General features: G+C 37.9%; 1 protein-coding gene across 2 annotated transcripts in view; it reads left to right on the top strand.

Moving 5' to 3' along the window:
* Positions 1-19,602, top strand: part of Usp16-45 (ubiquitin specific protease 16/45) — a 168,392-nt gene extending 148,790 nt beyond the window's left edge. For both annotated transcript variants that reach the window (XM_067136327.2, XM_067136326.2), the window contains exons 13-14: positions 9,866-9,973; positions 17,569-19,602. In XM_067136327.2, the coding sequence (XP_066992428.2) occupies positions 9,866-9,973; positions 17,569-17,787 (327 nt within the window). In that variant the 3' untranslated portion in view covers positions 17,788-19,602. The remainder of the gene's footprint in view (positions 1-9,865; positions 9,974-17,568) is intronic.
* The last annotated feature ends 400 nt before the right edge of the window (positions 19,603-20,002 follow it).

Here is a 20,002-nt window from a genome sequence, read left to right as displayed (position 1 = left end):
ATGATCTATCTGTCTGTCCCAGCCGGCTATGTCTGTTATGCTCCTTCAGTCGTGTCGCGATGCTGCGTTTAGTAGTCCCTATGTATACCTGGCCGCAGCTGTACGGGATCTTGTAGACACCTGCTGTGGAGAGAGGATGGGGCTTGTCTTTGGCAGACCTCGGCAGTTCCTGGATTTTCTTCGTCGGCCTGTATATGGTTTTAACCCCATGGGACTCCAGTAGCCTCCCTATTCTGTCAGTTACTTTCTCGATATACGGCAGAAACGCTTTAGCTGCCGTCCGCTCCTCTTCTTTTTTCTTGGTTGTTGGACGTCTGGGATGGAGTGCTTGCTGAATATCTTTAGGGCTGTACCCTTTAGTGAGTAGGGCCCTATTGAGTTGGCTGAGTTCTTCGTTTAAGTGCTGAAGTTGGCAAATTCTCTTAGCACGGCCGGCTAGCGTCTTAATAACTCTGTATTTTTGTCGTGGGTGGTGGTTGGACGTCTTCTGAAGATAGCGGTCTGTGTGCGTCGGCTTGCGGTATACTGTGTGTCCCAAGTTTAAATCGGCAGTCTTCATTACCAGAACATCGAGGAAAGGGAGCTTTCCCTCGTTTTCTGTCTCCATAGTGAACTGAATACTGGTGTTAATACTATTCAGATGATGTAGAAAGAGCTGTAGTTGTTCCTTTCCATGGCTCAAGATCACAAAGGTGTCATCTGCGAAGCGCAGCCACACCTTAGGTTTCAGTGGTGCGGTCTCGAGTGCTGTTTCTTCGAACCTTTCCATATAGAAATTTGCTATCACCGGACTCAGAGGACTGCCCACAGCAGGTGTCTACGAGATCCCGTGCAGCTGCGGCCAGGTGTACATAGGGACTACCAAACGCAGCATCGCAACACGACTGAAGGAGCATAACAGACATAGCCGGCTGGGACAGACAGATAGATCATCAGTCGCTGAACACTCGCTGCTAGCAGGCCATGACATACAGTACAACAACACCGAAGTACTGTCAACTACTGTGTCTTATCACGCCCGGCTACAGAGGGAAGCCATTGAAATCCTAAAGCACACCAACAGCTTCAACCGTAAGGAGGAATCTGAACGGGTAAACAAAGCCTGGTTTCCAGTCTTGAAAGCTCTAACCCTGAAGGACACGATAGCCGCGGCAGACCAGAAGAAAGCAACGGGTGATCAGCTGCCTGTCTCCGCCACGGCAGGTCAGTGTACGACGGGCTCCCTAACGCTTCAACCATTGGCCGAAGAACAGCCAATCAGCGACCGCCCCCCACCATAGCAGCTAATAGGCGAGCAGCGTACCATATCCTGCACTATATAAGTAGGTGGAATTACAACAGCACTTCATTCCACGGAGAGCTTCGCTACTATCGAAGTTAGTCGGAACCCTTGATGCCAAACGCAGTCTTCGGTGAAACGTCGGGACATTCTCTCGCTCCTGGACCACGGCCTACAAGGCCGGAAAACGCTAACATCAATTTAAGAGAGGATTCTAGTGATGCAAGAGACAACAAATCTTCCAATTTACAGGGATTCAAGCCTATTGCAAGTTCACATTAATGAAATATCTAGGCCTACTTGCTACTTTTCATGGCAAGTATATTTTATAGCAGTGATAATGTATTTTTATCATCTCAAACATGTTCAAGCAAAGCAGCTATATCCGTAAATTTACATGTTCATATTTGCGTAAAGACCCCGTGGACATTGTGTAGCGATATGAAATGTTTCTTTCTGCCTACGTTACTCTTTAGATGGAAGGAATTTTAGTTAATTTTTTTTTCTTTTTAATGAGCCTTCCTAAAATTAGGGTGCGGGGATTATTCGCGTAAATACGGTATGTTTCCATCTAATCAATACTACATATAAGGATAAATATATGTATTTATGTTGTTGTTTTTTTTTTAATACATTACAGAACTAGTTTCGATCTACATAGATCATCTTCAGCTGATACATCATACTACTAATAACTAAAATAGCATTCACTATTATTAAAATGCCACTCTTCTCATCTTGAAAAAGTCAAAACTAATTCTGCTGTTCTGAATCAATGTTGTGGTAAAATGGGTCATTAAAACTGTTTGCACCAGTCAAACATTTGTGAAGTACAATCATTTTGTCTAGTTGCAAAGTGATGTGTGATGGTCCACTGTTAGTTGTTATTGCTTTTTAAGTAGTTTTGACTAGGAGGGAACATCTCAGATTTTGATGATCGGTTTTCTGTGGCGTATATAGATGTGATTTGTAGAATAACAAGTTTTGTCTATTGTGTGAAGTATAGTAGATATATGATATCTGAAAAAGAATAAAAGTTAGTGTTGAAGAATGCCTTTATAATTGAGAACTGCACTGTTATTAATATGGGAAAATGAAACTAATATCATATGAAGACAAACAACAATCGACCAAAAGTAGTTTTTAATTCTCTAATCTAATAAAATAAAGCACATTAGATACTCAAGCACCCATTGTAATTTGATCACCGGTTCGTAGTAAGTTTCTGGAAATCTTGTGCCACGTAAATTAGGCCTACATTGACTTTCAAAGGATATGTTGAACTCGAAAATATGGGTTTGAATGCAAGTATAGATTCTGAGAAGTTCTCAAATACATTATATTCAGTTCTGCCAGTCACTGATCACAAGCAAATTGGAAAGAGAAAAGTGCAAGATCTGTTCTGGTCTTGAGAACATAATCATATCCAATCATATTAAAATACTAGATTTGTGTTAAGGAGCAGCAGTTTTGATCCTGTTTAAAAGCCCAGCCATGAAAAAATTGCAAGAAACATGTTTGTCTATATCATTGAAAAAAGTCAAAAATGTACATCAAACCCCACATGTAATAGGTGATGTGAATTAAAATTAGTACTCCGTCTTCAAGTAGAGCTGTTGAAATGTGCTCTGTCTCCTTCCAGTTCTTGTCTTTGCTTTATGATTTCCGAGGTTTCCCTAAACAGTACCAGCCGAATGCAATGGTCCCTTATGCAAGTTCACTGCTGATTGGTTTTCCAGTACATTACTTGCTGTAGTTATCGCAATGAAGGGACATTAATGCCAAGATCTACAAGTATGCCGTAGCCCTCCTTTCGTGAGAAACTGTTTCTTGAAAGAAAAAAAAGAGACAAATGCGTAGCAGCAAGACAGTTGAACAATCCTGATAGAAAAAAGTGGAAAACTATGACAAATGGTTTGAAACTACACCCGATGAAAATATGGCATATTTTGCGTTAGTTATACTAATGTTATAAGTGCAAAAATCAAGAATCAGTTACACTGGAGTAAAAACAGGTGTATAGACATTCCCATTTTTCATGAAACAATGAGCTGGGGAAGATTAATTATAATTTCACCACACTCAGCAGATGTACTAGAAAAGTGGCATTGGTAAGCTTATTCTTTCATTGTCATGCCTGGAGATTTTTAGAAAGGAATCTTTACTGACTGGTTTTGTATAACTTTGTAAATAATATTGTGCTGACAACTGCCATAGAGTGGCATTTAAATGTGATTTCTCAGTGAACTGTTATGGTCTTTTAATGTGATGCGAATGAGTTAATTTATATATTTATTTTGTCCTGTATTAGTATGTGACAGACTGAAGAACCTAACAGTTATAGATTAAATAAGTCAAAACTGAAGAGAAATGGCTTCCATTATAACAGCAACAAAAATAATAGATTCACAACATTACTGTTGTGACAAATTCCATTTCAGATTGCAATTGCTATTCATACAATTAATTGTAAAATTGCAAATCTGCTTTCTTCTTGTCTCTTCTTTTATTCACCATAAAACTGCTTACTGAAACACAGTGGAGTTTCCATGTTATAATTATTGTAGCTATTGGAAAACATGGAGGCTTTATATCAAAAATAGATCTCAAGGTTAGCTTTACTCTTAAACAAAGTATTAACACAAGTACAATAGTATAAAATTATTCTCATTGTCTTCAAAATAATGCATCAGATACTGGTAAGAGATCGGACTTAAGAAGATGAGGGTAAAAGTTACAGTAATTCTTGGAATGAGCACATCTGTATATAATTTCACAAGGTCCCTTTTCTTTGCAGCAGAGATGCTGAATCTGCTGCAGTGTACTTGTATAGATAGTGATGATCGTGGACAGCTTCTCCTCACAGGTGTAAATTCTTGAAAATATGAGCTGTGTAGTCAGTTTTTATGAAAACTGCATGTTTTTTAATCCTGAAGCCAAACTGCATTACTGAATTTTACTTTCTCTCTTGCATTTGTGGAAGGTACTGAAGATTTATTTCTTGGTGCTACTAAAGTCTCGAAATTTATCGTCAAGGAGGACTGTTACCTGTTAAGGTCATGGATTTGCATGAGCCGTTCTCATTACTTGTGGACATTCTTCTAGAGTATGTCCCTATTCAATAGGATATAAAGGAGTTTCTTACTCTAATTAAAGCTGGTTCTACCACATATGAATAAAGTAGAATTTAACTTACCCTCCGCATAAAGGGTTATATCAATTCGACACCTGGAATGTAACTTATCAGCCACTTCAAGGGTCATTAGAAGACTTATCTGCCAGTCAAGTCTTGAGAGAGCTGAACATCATTAGCTGCATTTTTTTTTGTGACATAAATTAGCTCACTGTGTTGATAAAAACAAGATACCATAACAGTGATCAATATTGTATTCCAAGTTTTTAATCATAAATGCTTCTCTTGAGTTGGTACAATCACATGACTTGTCGGGGGCACCAATTGAAAGTCAAGCTTTCACAAGGAAAATCTACATGGGTACAGAATTAAAACTTATTTGAATGGGCTTTAATTTTCAAATTTTAGTTTTTCAGTTTTCAAACACCAGTTATGAGTTACTCTAGAGTATATACCAGTTTTTAGGGAAGCCTTCTTGTAGTGTAGTGGCTAAGGCACTGGTGAGGTACACAAGTTTGAGTCCCCATCAAGCTGGATTTTTTAAATTTTATAATTAGCTGTTTTATTTATCTGCATGCCTTTTTTTCATATCTTTTTTTTATAATAGTATTTCTTTCAAATATTTAATCTCTATATTATGCCTATTGCCAGCCCCGTGGTGTAGGGGTAGCATGCCTGCCTCTTACCCGGAGGCCCCAAGTTCGATTCCTGGCCCGGTCAGGGATTTTTACCTGGACCTGAGGGCTGGTTCAAGGGCCACTCAGCCTACGTGATTAGAATTGAGGAGCTATCTGACGGTGAGATAGCGGCCTCGGTCTAGAAAGCCAAGAATAACGGTTGAGAGGATTCGTCATGCTGACCGCACGACAACTTGTAATCTGCAGGCCTTCGGGCTGAGCAGCAGTCGCTTGGTAGGCCAAGGCCCTTTAAGGGCTGTAGTGCCATGTGGTTTGTTTGTTGCTTGTTTGTTTGTATTATGTCTATTAGGAAAATTTTGTAAGGTAACTTTTCCTCAGCTCGGGGTGGTTTGAAAATTGTATTCTTGGTCACATTGTGACCTTTGTATATCCAGTGGTTATGCTGTACAACTGTGAAATATGTAAATGAATTCACTTTTTTATATTAGTTTGTATTGGATAGAATGATATGAAGCAGTAATGGCCAGTGCAGGGTAAGTCATGGAAACCATAAAATTCTGAAATGTATAATTAATTCTGAAAATATCCAAATTTGTTAAAATTTGGATTCGTTCATATGACTAGTTTCTGAAAAACCGTGCCTTGAAGTTGACACACAGTTAAGACACGTTTAAAATTGGGCACTTTTTGCGTTCCACCTGCGATAAAAATTATAAGTTAGAAACCTACATGTTCCAATGTAAAATGAAACTAGGAAAATGATGGTGGTGTTGGATTTTCTGTAAGCCTATTAGTTATTTCATAAACAACCTCCAAACTGGAGTACACATAATATTTTGGTCGAGGGTTGTTTATCAACAGATGGTTGAACTGGCCGTTGGTGTAAAATACTTGAATTAGATGCATTATAATACTTTTTAAAAACTACTGGCGTGGTACCAACTGCTTGACATAAATTGTCTCTGGAAATGACAATCACAACTACTGTGGTCACTTTCCGATATTGCAGCTAAACTTATGTGGTTAAGATAGGAAACTGACTGTTAACAAATTTGCAATGGTTGAAGTTACGGTACTTGTCTTCACAGTTTTTGTAAAATTGTTATTGGTGATTTCAGAACAATAATTTTTATACTCTTTCATAAGTTTAACACAGTGTGCCTTGATTGATAACAACAGAACTCACCTTATGAAGTTAATTTTCCAAAAAATGCAGACTTGCAACTTTACCATTGGAAAGACAAAATATATGTAGAAAAAGTGGGATTAATAAAGAGAAAGTGAGTATGTCAAGACTCCAGTGAATGATGTGCAGATTGTCCTGTCATTTTGTCTCTTCATGTTTGTCCTTGTCTCCTCTTTCTGTTTTTCCATCTTTCCACATTGACCTGTCATTGTATTTGTCCTGAATGTTCCTATTCATATTTCTACCTCTCTGTATATGACTTGATTTGTCGCTCATTAGTTCCTTTCCATTACTTGTACATTGAAACTACAGTCATATACACTTACATCAATATTTCGCCAGGGCGACTCGTTTATTAATACTGCCTGTATTGTACACTGAAAAGGAGTACAGCCAAAACTGGTTAGGACGTTTTTGTAGGGACCAGAAAAATATGTCGTAAAGAGGGAACATGCTAGAAAATGAAAAACAATTACGCTATTAAATTTGAGGTTAAGGTTTGAACGTAAAATAATTACGATAAAAACAAGTGTTTACAATTATAATTAATTAAATAAATAGTAAAATAATACATTTTAAGAATGTCAGCATAGCAAAACATCAAGAGAAAATGTTCTTAGAGAGACAAACTGTACACATCGCTTACAATTATAATTAAAGTTATCGTAAGAATGTCCAACATCTAGACAATTTGCACACGTTTCATATGTGGATTAGCACTGCTTTCTCAATAAACTTTAATTTGTCATCATTTGTAAACTATCTAGCTTGTTCCTTCTCCATAACTGAATACCCTGCCAACCACTATGCGTAAATACAGTAAGCCTAATTTATGTACGATGTTACACAATTCACTTCTCTCTCTAGTCAACAGTTCGTAGTAGGAGTCACATCTCGTGTCATCTAATATTTGCGTCATGTACTCTAATCTTGATAGTCGTCTATAATTTTTTTTCCTTCTGTGGGACCCTCTATTATTTTCTTCATTAACCCATCATGTCGTATATGGCCTCTTAGATGATCCCGCCCTCTTTTTATTTGTGTCATAAAACACCTCTTCATTCGTGACTGATGCTCCCTCCAGCTGTAGGCTGACAGGCTAGGGCCGTGAAATTAAGTTCTCTACCAAATCCTCACCCAGGCTAGTCGTCGCTGGTGCATCGTGCCCGCAAGTGGCTGAGGACTCTAATTTCAATTTCTTACGGTGATAATGTTACGAACATACTAAAGAGGGACGTAAATGTGCTGTCCAGGTTTCTTTAGCGTGTATTTAATAGGACATAAATTAAGCACCAACACGTCAGCTGGATATGTACGTACAGTAGGCCTAATTTATGTAAAATGTACACAATACACTTATCATAAAATTGAGCACTAACACATCGCACAAGCTACTGTTGTGCGATCCAAACAAGCACGCACACATCAAAGACTGGCTTGAGACTGACGCTCCATGCAGCTGTAGGCCCACATGCTAGGGCCGTAAAATTAAGTTCTCTACCAAATCCTCACCCAGGCCAGTCGCCGCTGGTGCATCGTGTGCACAACTTAGCCGGGAACGCTAATTTAAATTTTTTATGGTGGAAATATTACGAACGTACTAAAGAGAGATGTAAATGTGCTATCCAGGTTTCTTTAATATGTATTTAATAGGACATGGACTGGGACTTTGGAATAATAACGTAATAACCAGGGAAACGCACTAGAGAAGGGACGTCTTAACCAGTTTCAATTGTATAAGAATGATAATGTTTGATAGATGTGTTGAAGTGTTCCACATGTATGTATTAGAAACTAATGTGTGGTCTTCTATAGTTTCAAAATTAATACTATGAATGTTGAAAATGTAATCGGAGTGTGCCACTTTAATATTCAGCCACCCCATTTGTTGACTACTACCACGACTGTTTACTGAAGCACAGTTCTCCATAATCACTGTATCAAAGTGCTGCTGCAGAAGTAAAAGGGATCAGAAAGGAAAAAATACTACGTATGCACAACGTCAACTTATTATATGCCATCGTGCTAAGGGGATGTCTCAGAGACAAATAAGCAAGGTTTTGAACATACCAAGGAGCACAGGAGACATAAGATGATTTGATAAGGAAGACAGGCTGGAATCACTTCCCTCAGCAAGGCCAGCCTAAGAAACTCTTGGAGCGAGAAGAACGGATATTGATTAGAAAGATTAAAAAACAACCCAGGCTTAGTGCTCCTAAATTAGCAGCGGAACTGTTCCAGGAGTACGGTAAGAAAGTCCATCCTGAAACAGTACGCCGAGTTGTGAGGAAACAAGGATACAACGGTAGAGCTTCAAAGAAGCAGCCCTTCATTAGCGAAGCAAACTGAAAGAAGAGATTGTAGTTTGCAAAAGACTACATCAAGAAAGATGATTCTTGGTGGAACGATGTCATTTTTTGCTGACTAAAGCAAATTTAATGTCTTTGACTTGGATGGCAAGGTACATGTGTGGTAGAAGCCAAATACAGTACTGGAAAACAGAAATATTCAGCCCAACGTCAAACACGGTGGAGGAAGCATCATGATCTGGGGCTGTATGTCTTCAGGTGGGGTCGGTGAAATGACTAGGATTGATGGCACTATGAAGAAAGGAAGGAAGGAAAATCTCTATAAGAGTGCTGATGAACTGGGCATCAGAGGTAGTTTTAAATTTTATCAAGACAATGATCCTCAGCACAAAGCTTTTATTGTGAAAAGTTAGCTCTTGTACAACTGTCCCAAAGTGATTAAAACACCAATTGAAACAATATGGGCAGAACTCAAACACAGGATTCGCAGAACCCTTGTTCGTTCTAAGAATGAACTTCAAAGAATTGAAGAGGAATGACAATGTGTCCAGGCTGGCGACACCAAAAGACTAATATCCAACATGTGATACCATTTACGAGAGGTCATGCGCAGAAAGGGAGATGCTACAAAGTACTAATAGTTGACTGTAATGCATTATTCAGAGGTGATATATGGGTGGCCAGATGTTAAAGTGACTGTCACATTTAGTACTTCTCATAAAGTAATTTATTTTTATTTCAGTATTCCAAAAGTGAAATTGTATTTGTAATATTGTGTCTTGAAAACATCATATTCGTCCATTAGTATAAATTTATAGATTTAAAATACAGAACAAATACATTCAAGATATTGAAAAGTAAACACATTAGACTTCAGACGAAAATCGACAAGCAGAGAATAGGAAGAGCAATTCCAGAAGCAGAAAGGAAATTACGTTCAGAAAGGATGAAACAGTATTGGACTGACAAAAAGAAGAAAAACCTCCATAAATCTGACTAAAGTCATCCTATGTTGGCTGAAAAATAAAGTAAATATTAGTAATAAATTAATGTACAGTATCAAAATATAACAAGTGGCTGAATATTAATGAGAGTAAGTGTACTGTATTTCATTTTGACATTTCCTGCCTGAATTGTTCATGTTTGTTCATTGCTAGGTCTTAGAATCTTTGAGATATGGGTAAAATTGCTATTAAAATACTTCATTACAATTATTCACCCTGACAATATTCTTTACCTGTTAAGCCCAATTACACAGAATTATTCTGGTCATTGGTTAAGTATATATTAATTTACAATTTTTCTGTTCATGATTTTCAGGAGCTACCAATTCTGAGACCTGATCAGACTCAAGTGCTGTATGCCCTGTATGGTGTAGTGGAGCATAGTGGTACATTACATGGAGGACACTATGTTGCGTACGTCAAGGTAATCTCAACTATTTCCGTTTCAAAACAAGACTATCTTATCATGCTGGGTGTTTTTAAAAACATACTGTTTATGGAAGAGCGATTTACCCTGGCAAGATCATTATGCCCAGAAAGTTTCTCTTCCTCCCTATATTTTCTCTGCCAGTCTGAGAAGTGCAGATGGTAGAAGACTGGCTTTTTCTACCCCAAAATGGCAAGTTCAATCCGGGCTCAATCCTGATGATATTTAAAGGTTCAAATATATGCTAACCTTGTATTTATAGATTTTCCAACATATCAGGGGACTGCAGCGGAACAAAATCTGTACCCTTTATTTACAATCCCATTTATGTGATTACCCCAAGGAAGATCTTTCCTTATATGAACACCTAGATACTTACAATGATCCCTAAAAGGAACTTTCACCCCATCAACACAGTAATTAAAACTGAGAGGACTTTTCCTATTTGTGAAACTCACAACGTGACTTTTAACCCTGTTTATCAACATGCTGAGCATCTCACAACATTATCAAGGTCACGTTGCAGTTGCTCACAATCTTGTAACTTATTTATTTCTAGGGCTCGGATGTTCAGGAAAAGTCATATTTTTTTCTTTGTCTCTACTTTCTTGTCTGATTGGATTTCGGTGCAAATCAGGTGATTATCGTCACAATTAAGTGATTTTAATTTGTCATATAAATGCATATTTTAGCTATTTTTTGCCATAAGGTCATATTTTGAGCTATTTTAGTAGAAACGTCATATTTCAGCGGTTTGACGACAACTCTAGGTGTGCGAAATCAGCTTACCGAATGCGAACTAATGTTTACAAAACTGCTTCTCGGTATCACGCTGTTGATACTAGTCGAATAACCAACCCGCTGTACTCGGCAACCCGGTCTCCCAGGTAGAGACAGTAATAATCCGGAAAATCCCGCCCCAGCAGTGAGCTGATTACTTCTAGTAATCGCTCACTTGTCTTTGTTGAGTTATAGAACCTCAACCTCCTATCACGCGTTAGTTTACAGTAAATCGTATCCCAGCACACATTCGAGTATGCCTAAGGAAAAGTCTTCTGTTAGTGTTAAGTTACGAAGCTTTGTTAAGGAATTTGGAGAAGAATGTACAGACGGTTTAGTTCTATTTTGCATGTTGTGTGAAGTGAAAATCATGGCTGAAAAAAGTTTTAATGTGCAACAACATCGAAACACAGCAACAATGTCAAACGACAACATGATAAGAAGAGGCAGCTATTGATATTTGATAAGGCTGTTACATCGTCAGCGATGGACAGGTGTTCAGATTTTTCAAAGGAACTTTGTGAGATGATGGTGTCTGCAAACATTCCTCTAAACAAGGTGAACAATACCCATTTCAAGAATTTTCTGGAGAAATACACTAAAAAACCTGTTCCTACAGAATCAACACTATGAAAAAACTATTTATCGCGTTGCTATGAAGATACTCTAAATCAAATACGACACAGTGTAACAGACAATAAGATTTGGATGTCTATTGATGTGACGACGGACATTGCAGGTAGATATATAGGGAATGTAATTATTGGAACACTCCGTGCTGATCGCCCTGGGGATATTTTTGTACTAACCTCAGAAGTTTTAGAGAGAGCCAATCATTCAACAATTGCAATTCTTTTTGATAATGCACTAAAAATTTTGTGGAAGGGTGAAATTAAGCGGGAAAACGTGGTGAAAGCTGCTGAAGGCCTCAAGCTGTTTTATCCAAGAATGATTCACATCACTTGCCTTGCGCATGCCCTGCATAGGGTGGCAGAAGAAATTCATGGACATTTTCCTGAAGTCGATAAATTAATATCAAACGTCAAAAAAAACTTTTTTGAAAGCACCCCTGCGGGTTGCGACTTTCAAGGATTTAGCTCCTTTGACGCCACTCCCTCCACAGCCGGTTCTTTCTAGGTGGGGGACGTGGCTCGATGCTGCCGCGTATTGCGTAAACTACTCCACTATCAAAAACACACACATTGTAAAAGTCCGTGTTTGCACCCTGCATTGGTGGTTTGAAATACGAGAAAACTAGAAAGCAATCTGTTTAAAAAATCGATAAAAATTAATAAAAATATTTAATCGAAATGTCCGTAGTATGGACGCCAGAGTTCACCAGAATGGATCCCTCGAATTTTGATAGAGCATGATAAACTTTATATCCCAGGGCGTGTACATAATGCTGCGTACTGGTGCATCTGCTGCAGGCCTTACCTAACCTCCTGAAAATGACTAAATAGGTAGGAACTGCACCTAGGTTCATCAATAACTCCACTGATACTAAAATTGCTAACTATATTCTTAACAAAATCCGTGCATGAGCACCTCATCAACACACAAAATTATACATATAATACACGCATAAAATATTGCTGGAAGACTCCATATTTACAACAACAACAACAACAACAATAATGAAAACAGTGGGAAAACGAAAGCGAGAACTAAGCTACCATTTGTAGATAGTCCGATGAACAATGTACGTACATGTAGATAAATACCCTTCACTGTCTCTGTATCAGTACTGCTTGCTAATTCTCATAATCAGCACTTCAAACATCACACAGATACTGTACCTCGTAATACTTTGTTCACAGACTTTAACACTTATTGTAAAGATATATACATTTAAGTAACACATGCTTGTCGACCCTGAACATAAATTATGGAAAGTCTGAGATAGCTTTCACCAACATATAATGCCAGGCTGCCACAAGTGCTACAATACTTAATGCGCAAGCACTCCACAATCAGCCACTTTCCATGAACATAACAAGACTACGTTCCGCGAATGTTTGAAGTCCAGTCCATTGCAGCCGTGTCACTCCAGTACCGTGTATCAGCGCCACTTCCTTCCCGTACAGTGTGTCAGTTGTGGGTCTCTTCCGTAGTGAATCTCTGGTTCCCGCCGTTTGATCAACCTGTATTGACATCAGCATTCCCCTTCCTCTCACATGATACGTCTTGATTGGTCCTTGCCAGCCAATCATGAGTGATGCTCATGTCAAGACCATGCCCTGAACTTCTTCTTGCTCCCAAGACAATAACAAACTCTGGGGTATATTACATGAGTCATCAAACTTTCCTAGTACCACAACAAGCTCATCTCCTCAGACTGGGATGTATACATGACTCATAGAACTTCCCGACGACAATAACAAATACATCTCATAAGACACTGGGGTAGCTACATGACTCATCCAAATTACCAGAGTTATTAAAACAATGTTTTCCCACTCGTGCAAAACAAATTACTCATACCTACATATGTGGAGATCTCCCAGCTTATAAATATAAATGATAAAACATACAAATGAAATAACGATGATAATAATAATTATTATTATTATTATTATTATAAATCGAATACTGAAAATATCTCTCATTTCTACATACAGTGCGAGGGTGTGATATATGTACTATCACAAAGTCTTATCTCTGATTCCACTTCTTTACACATATCATTGATATCTATAAGAAAACATAAAGGTCCAATAATACTGCCTTGAAGAATTCCCCTCGTAATTATTACAGTATCAGATAAAGCTTCGCCTACTGTAATTCTCTGAGATCAATTTTCTAGAAATATAGCAACCCATTCAGTCACTCTTTTGTCTAGTCCAATTGCACTCATTTTTGCCAGTAATCTCCCATGATCCACCCTATCAAAAGCTTTAGACTGGTCAATTACAGTACAGTCCATTTGACCACCTGAATCCAAGATATCTGCTATATCTTGCTGGAATCCTACAAGTTGAGCTTCAGCGAAATAACGTTTCTTAAAACCGAACTGCCTTCTATCAAACCACTTATTAATTTCACAAACATGTCAAACTTACTGGCCTATATATTTTCAGCTTTATGTAAATCACCCTTTCCTTTATAAACAGGGGCTACTATAGCAACTTGCCATTCATTTGGTATAGCTCCTTCAACCAAACAATAATCAAATAAGTATTTCAGATATGGTATTATATCCCAACCCATTGTCTTTATTATATGCCCAGAAATCTTATCAATTCCAGCCGCTTTTCTAGTTTTCAACTTTTGTATCTTATTGTAAATGTAATTTTTATTATATGTAAATTTTAATACTTCTTTAGCATTAGTCTCCTCCTCTATCTGGACATTATCCTTGTAACCAACACTCTTTACATACTGCTGACTGAATACTTCTGCCTTTTGAAGATCCTCATATACACACTCCCCTTGTTTGTTAATTATTCCTGGAATGTCCTTCTTGGAACCTCTTTCTGCCTTAAAATACCTATACATAACCTTCCATTTATCACTAAAATGTGTATGACTGCCAATTATGCTTGCCATCATGTTATCCTTAGCTACCTTCTTTGCTAGATTCAATTTCCTAGTAAGTTCCTTCAATTTCTCCTTACTTCCACAGCCATTTCTAACTCTATTTCTTTCCAATCTGCACCTCCTTCTTAGTCTCTTTATTTCTCTATTAAAATAAGGTGGGTCTTTACCATTTCCTACCACCTTTAATGGTACAAACCTGTTTTCACTTTCCTCAACAATTGCTTTAAACCCATCCCAGAGTCTGTTTACATTTTTATTTAACGTTTTCCACCGATCATAGTTATTTTTTAAAAACTGCCTCATGCCTGCTTTTATCTGCCGTATGGTACTGCCTAATAGTCCTACTTTTAAGACCTTCCTTTCTAACGCATTTATTTTTAACTACGTCAAAAACAGCTTCACGATCACTAATGCCATCTATTACTTCTGTTTCTCTATAGAGCTCATCTGGTTTTACCAGCACCACATCCAGGATATTTTTCCCTCTAGGTGGTTCAATCACTTTCTGAATGCAGTAAAACCTCGTTAATTCGAAGTCGTTGGGACTCAAAAATCGGACTTCGAATTACGTGATTTCGAATTAACCGCCAATTCGCAATTCAGAAGTACCAACTCTTGCCGCGTTACAAAATGTTCTAAGGTCCGTTACCGCATGCAGTTAACCTTGATTCACAGTTATACCTTTCAAATGTCATGATAAAGGACTATTTCCAAAATGTTTCCAAGAAGGTGCATTTACAGTATTCAAATAATGCACTGGCAAACATAACCTCACGCAATGAAAGAAAGAAAATAAAATGCACGATTCAAAGACGAGGAGAAACTTTCCTATGATGAGGGGATAAAGTTTCTTGCTTCCATGTACATTGCAACGCACTACAATGACTCCCATCCCTGACCCTTGTATGATTCCCCGGCTGGCAATTTCTCCTTTAAAACCATAAGACCATTTGGGCTTGCATTAAAATAAAGCAATGCAGTTTCGTCAGGGATGACAATATTGTTCGGTGCCTACGAATTTATTATATGAGCCACATTTTTTTCGTCAACTGTCGGCATCGCCATTGTTCGCGGATTCTGTTTTTCCGCACACTGCCTGTTGCGTGATATTGCGGCGTTCCTTAAAAGGTTGAATACAAAAGAATTCCGATTTCATTCAACTTAGCCATCGTGAAGCACACTGTAGACCCACCGAAGTAAGTGCGGAAAGCTACGTTCCGGAATACGCGTTCTGTTATGACGCGGATAAATTTCGAGTTTAAATTACTCTGTAACATACTATTGTTTTAAGCTGTAAAGGCAGTTTCGAATTAAAAGTCTGAATTTCGGTAATGGGGCCGACATTGTACTTAGAATTACGAATTATCCGTATTTCGAATTAAACAATTTAAATAATATGCAAAACTGTGTTTCATGTTTCCGGGAATGAGAGCTGCTTCGAATTAGGTGGGATATTGAATTAACCGATTTCGAATTATCGAGGTTCTACTGTATAGCTTTCCTTCCCATATTAGCTTATTTGCTATTTGTTGGCCATTCTTCCTGTCGTTCGCATTTCCTTCCCAATTGATTTTGGTAAATTCAGATCACCAGCTACTATCACATTCCTTTCCATGTCGTTTCCCACATAGCTGATTATCTTATCAAATAATTCTGAATCCATGTCAGCGCTACCCTTTCCTGGTCTGTACACTCCAAAGACATCAAGTTGCCTATTATCTTTAGAAATGAGCCTGCACCTAGAATTTCATGTTTCTCATCTTTAACTTTTTTGTAGCTTGCAGATTCTTCTTTCACCAGATTGAGTACTCCCCCTCCCACCATTCCTATCCTATCTCTACAATACACTCTCCAGTTCCGTGAGAAAATTTCTGCATCCATTATATCATTTCTCAGCCATGATTCAACTCCTATTACAATATCTATTACATTACCTGTGTCGGTACGACCTAAAGAATTTTTAATTTTTTTTTTTTTTAATATGTTCAAGGAATTGATTACTCCTTGCATCAGAGGCAAAGATAATTACCCTCGAGCATGGTTTCTGTGTCCAGTATGATGGCTGTATGTTAGAAAGAGTGCAGTGTGTGGTGGTGGTGGTCGTAGTGGTAATGAGGTAGGAAGAGGGTGATACCCAATGTCGGTCCATACCATACTCCTATTAAATAAAAGCAAGTGAATTTGCTTAATGCTTAGTCTCCATCCAACGGATGAATCACCATCAACAGTGTCATATGACCTCACTCCATATGAGCACCGTGAAGAGGTTTGTAATTTAACCCAGGCTTTTGGCAGGCAATCTAGTGATTAGGAATTGTTTACCACCACCTGTTCTACCCTGCCACCCTACATTCTGGTGGAGAAATGTTTTTCCATCAATGGAACTTGAACCAGCTAAGCACAGTGTCAGACCATAAAGACTTAACACCTTAATGATAATGGCCACCAGACAGGCAATCGTGTACAGTATATTACTTCAGTTTGAGATGTATATTTAAACATTTTAGCCACAAGAATACATAACAAGACACCCATATTTTTCCAGAAAAGTAAATTCACATAGAGTAACGTGCTCAGCCAAAATTATTTGAATGCGAAGTATTAAGAGTCAATACAGTAGAACCTCATTAATCCAGACCACATTCGTCTGGACTTCGCTTAATCCGGACAGGCTTTTAATATTAATGTAATCTATATTAATACATAAAGGCCGTTGCAAAAAGCTCTTTAACAGATGAATATGACCAGGATGAAGCAGGTGATATTATTAACCCTAAGGCAAAACTTAGTGGAATTAAAGACCATCTGAACATTGTCATTAAATACATTGAAGATAAAAACGATGAAAACATTTGCATAATATTACAAAGATTTTAGGCATCTGCGGGAGTCAATTATTAAAGAAATTAATGTCAAAGGAAGACAGCAAAAGATCAGCAAACCAGTAAACATGTCAAGTGTGGTCAGTGAAAGTGTGCCTTGATTGCCATGTTCTAATTCTGCACTGCACTAGTTATTCTGTAATGTGTAGGGCCTAATTCTATATTGCATTATATCTTGCATACTAAATAACCTTTGTATTAAATTTTAAATGCTGTACTGTACAAGTTCATTTTACTGAACAGTGTGTTTAAATGTACCTTGGCTAATTTCATAAGTTATTTTCTTTAATCCGGACTTTCATTAATTCGGACAACCTAGAGCCTCAATTATTCTGGATTAATGAGGTTCTACTGTACTTTAAATTTCTAAAAATTTGCCTGTTTCTTCAGGTCCGGGCACCCTTGAAACCTGATGATCCCCGATGGACGTTCCTGCCATCATCAGGAAAGCATCAATTAATGGAAGAAAGTCCTGCAGCAGCTGGTGGAACAGTTGAGCCCCCTCCAGGAAAGTGGTATTATGTGAGTGACACTCGGGTAAATGAAGTGCAGGAGGATAGAGTACTGCGCAGTCAGGCCTACCTGCTGTTTTATGAGCGAATCTGGTAGTGATGTGTATGTTACTGCTTTTATATATACCTCGGCAAATATTCAATACCGACGTGTAGATAGTACAATAAGCTGTTTAGGAGTGAAGTTGTGACAGTTCCTTTGATAGCTGTACCAGCATTGTTATTTGGCTAATAAATATGTTCACATCAATATTCATTGTTAAAGATTTACTATCTCTTGAGCCTACCAGTATCTGTTACGGTATATCAATTTTGCTGGTATTAGCTGTCGTACAGTAGTTCAGTCATGTTTGAGCTCAGTAATATAAATACTCAAAATGGTTAGTATATTTTTGACCATGAAGATGAGAAGGTAAATGCAATTTTAATGTAGTGCAACGTAAATGTTGTAGGAAATGGCATAAATTTATTTTATGAAATTGTTCTCCGTGTATGTGGCGGCAGCTGTTGTTAGAGATTGAGAATTACTGAACCCCTTTACATCAGCCATACTGAATGTTATTACTAGATTGTGTTCTGAAACTATAGTGGATCACTGGAATTGAACTGTTACCTAGAAGTAATATTAATTATATAGCTTTCTTGTTTGTTTTTTTATTTAGTTTTATAGTTGAGTTTTATTTATGAAAGGCATACCTTTGGGAAGCTCAAGATATCCATTTGACGTAATAATGAAGTGGTTGAATTGAAAAGCTTTAATAAAGTTCCGTGTTCTATTGGTATAAAATTTCTTTAATAAATAGTAAACCCCAGTATCGATGTGAATTGTTTTGGAAGCCATTCCTTCAGTAACCAAAATGACCCTGTGGACTTAGACCTGGCCATGATAAATTGATGGTTACAAATAATTGTTGGGAGATGAGATTCAAAGAGAAAATTCTTAATAATGAAACATTCATTGTTATCTGGTATTCTTCAGTTGAAGTGACCAGTCTCGAGTCTACTACCATTCTTGCTTTTAAATAGTGTTTTTATCAGACTGCTTTTCCCTTTAATCCTCAAATGTTTGTGTAATTTTTTAACAATCCTTTGTCATGGTCAAAGAAGAGTTAACATGCATTTGCACAGTAATTTTTTTAATAGCTTGAAGTATCCATGAAAGAGCCATTTGTATGTAGCACCATTGCCACTTGTGTAGGGGTTTGTTTTTGTTTTTCAGTCTGTTTTTTCCTGGTCAGATGGGGTGGCGGGAGTGTATCAAACTCCCAATTTCACACTCTGTAGACTGCATAAAACTGTTGTAATATTCAGGGAAATGCTACAATGGAACCTCGATTCTCCGTTTTTGGAGGGACCATTAATATAAAAAGGTACAACACGGGAAAATGGAAAATCCAGGAATGAAAACCATCAACAATTTGGCTAAACATCCCAAAAGTAAAATATGTGCGTAATTATAATCTTACAAACATTCCTAAACCAGACCAAACTACAGCCCCAATGGGCCTTTACCTGCCAAGCGACCACTGCTCAGCTTGAAGGCCTGCAGATTACGAAGTGACGCATGGTCAGTGTGACGAATCCTCTCGGACGTTATTCCTGGCTCTCACCATTTGATAGCTCCTCAATTAAAGGTAATCATGCAGGCTAAGTTAATATGCATTTGCACAGTAATTTTTTTAATAGCTTGAAGCATCCATGAAAGAGCCATTTGTATGTAGCACCATTGCCATTTGTGTAGGGATTTGTTTGGACCTGGAACTAGCCCTTATATCCAGATAAAAATGCCTGACCTGGCCGAGAATCGAACCCGGGCCCTCCGGATGAGAAGTAGGCAAGTTAGACCGCAAAACCGGCATCAAACATTAATTACCGGTTCGCGAGTTCAGAATCTGGATACTTTATATTCAGTTTTATCGGTGAAACTTCATCAGTTTCCCGTGAAAACTTCTTTCAATTCAGCAACTTTATCGACCAAAGTAATTTTTAATTCTCTCGTCTAATAAAATAAAGCACACTAGATACAAAGGCGCGCAGCATAATGGCGAAATCCCTTCTTTTCTTAATCTTCCATTGTAATTCAGTCTCTGGTTCGTAGTCAGTTTCTAGAAATCTTGTACCACGTAAATTATGCCTACGTCGACTTTTAAAGGTTATGTTGAACTCGAGAACATGGTTCCAACTGTAAGTATCGATTCTCAGAAGTTCTCAGATGCATTATATTCAATTCTGCCCGCCACGTCACTAATCCAATCAAATTGCAAAGAGAGAAAAAATATCAAAACTTCTGAAATTGCTGTTATTTGTGACTG

Source organism: Anabrus simplex, chromosome 1 (assembly GCF_040414725.1).
Source record: "Anabrus simplex isolate iqAnaSimp1 chromosome 1, ASM4041472v1, whole genome shotgun sequence".
Lineage (NCBI taxonomy): Eukaryota > Metazoa > Arthropoda > Insecta > Orthoptera > Tettigoniidae > Anabrus > Anabrus simplex.
Note: the sequence above shows the minus strand (reverse complement) of the source record. Positions and strands in the feature narration are given on the sequence as shown.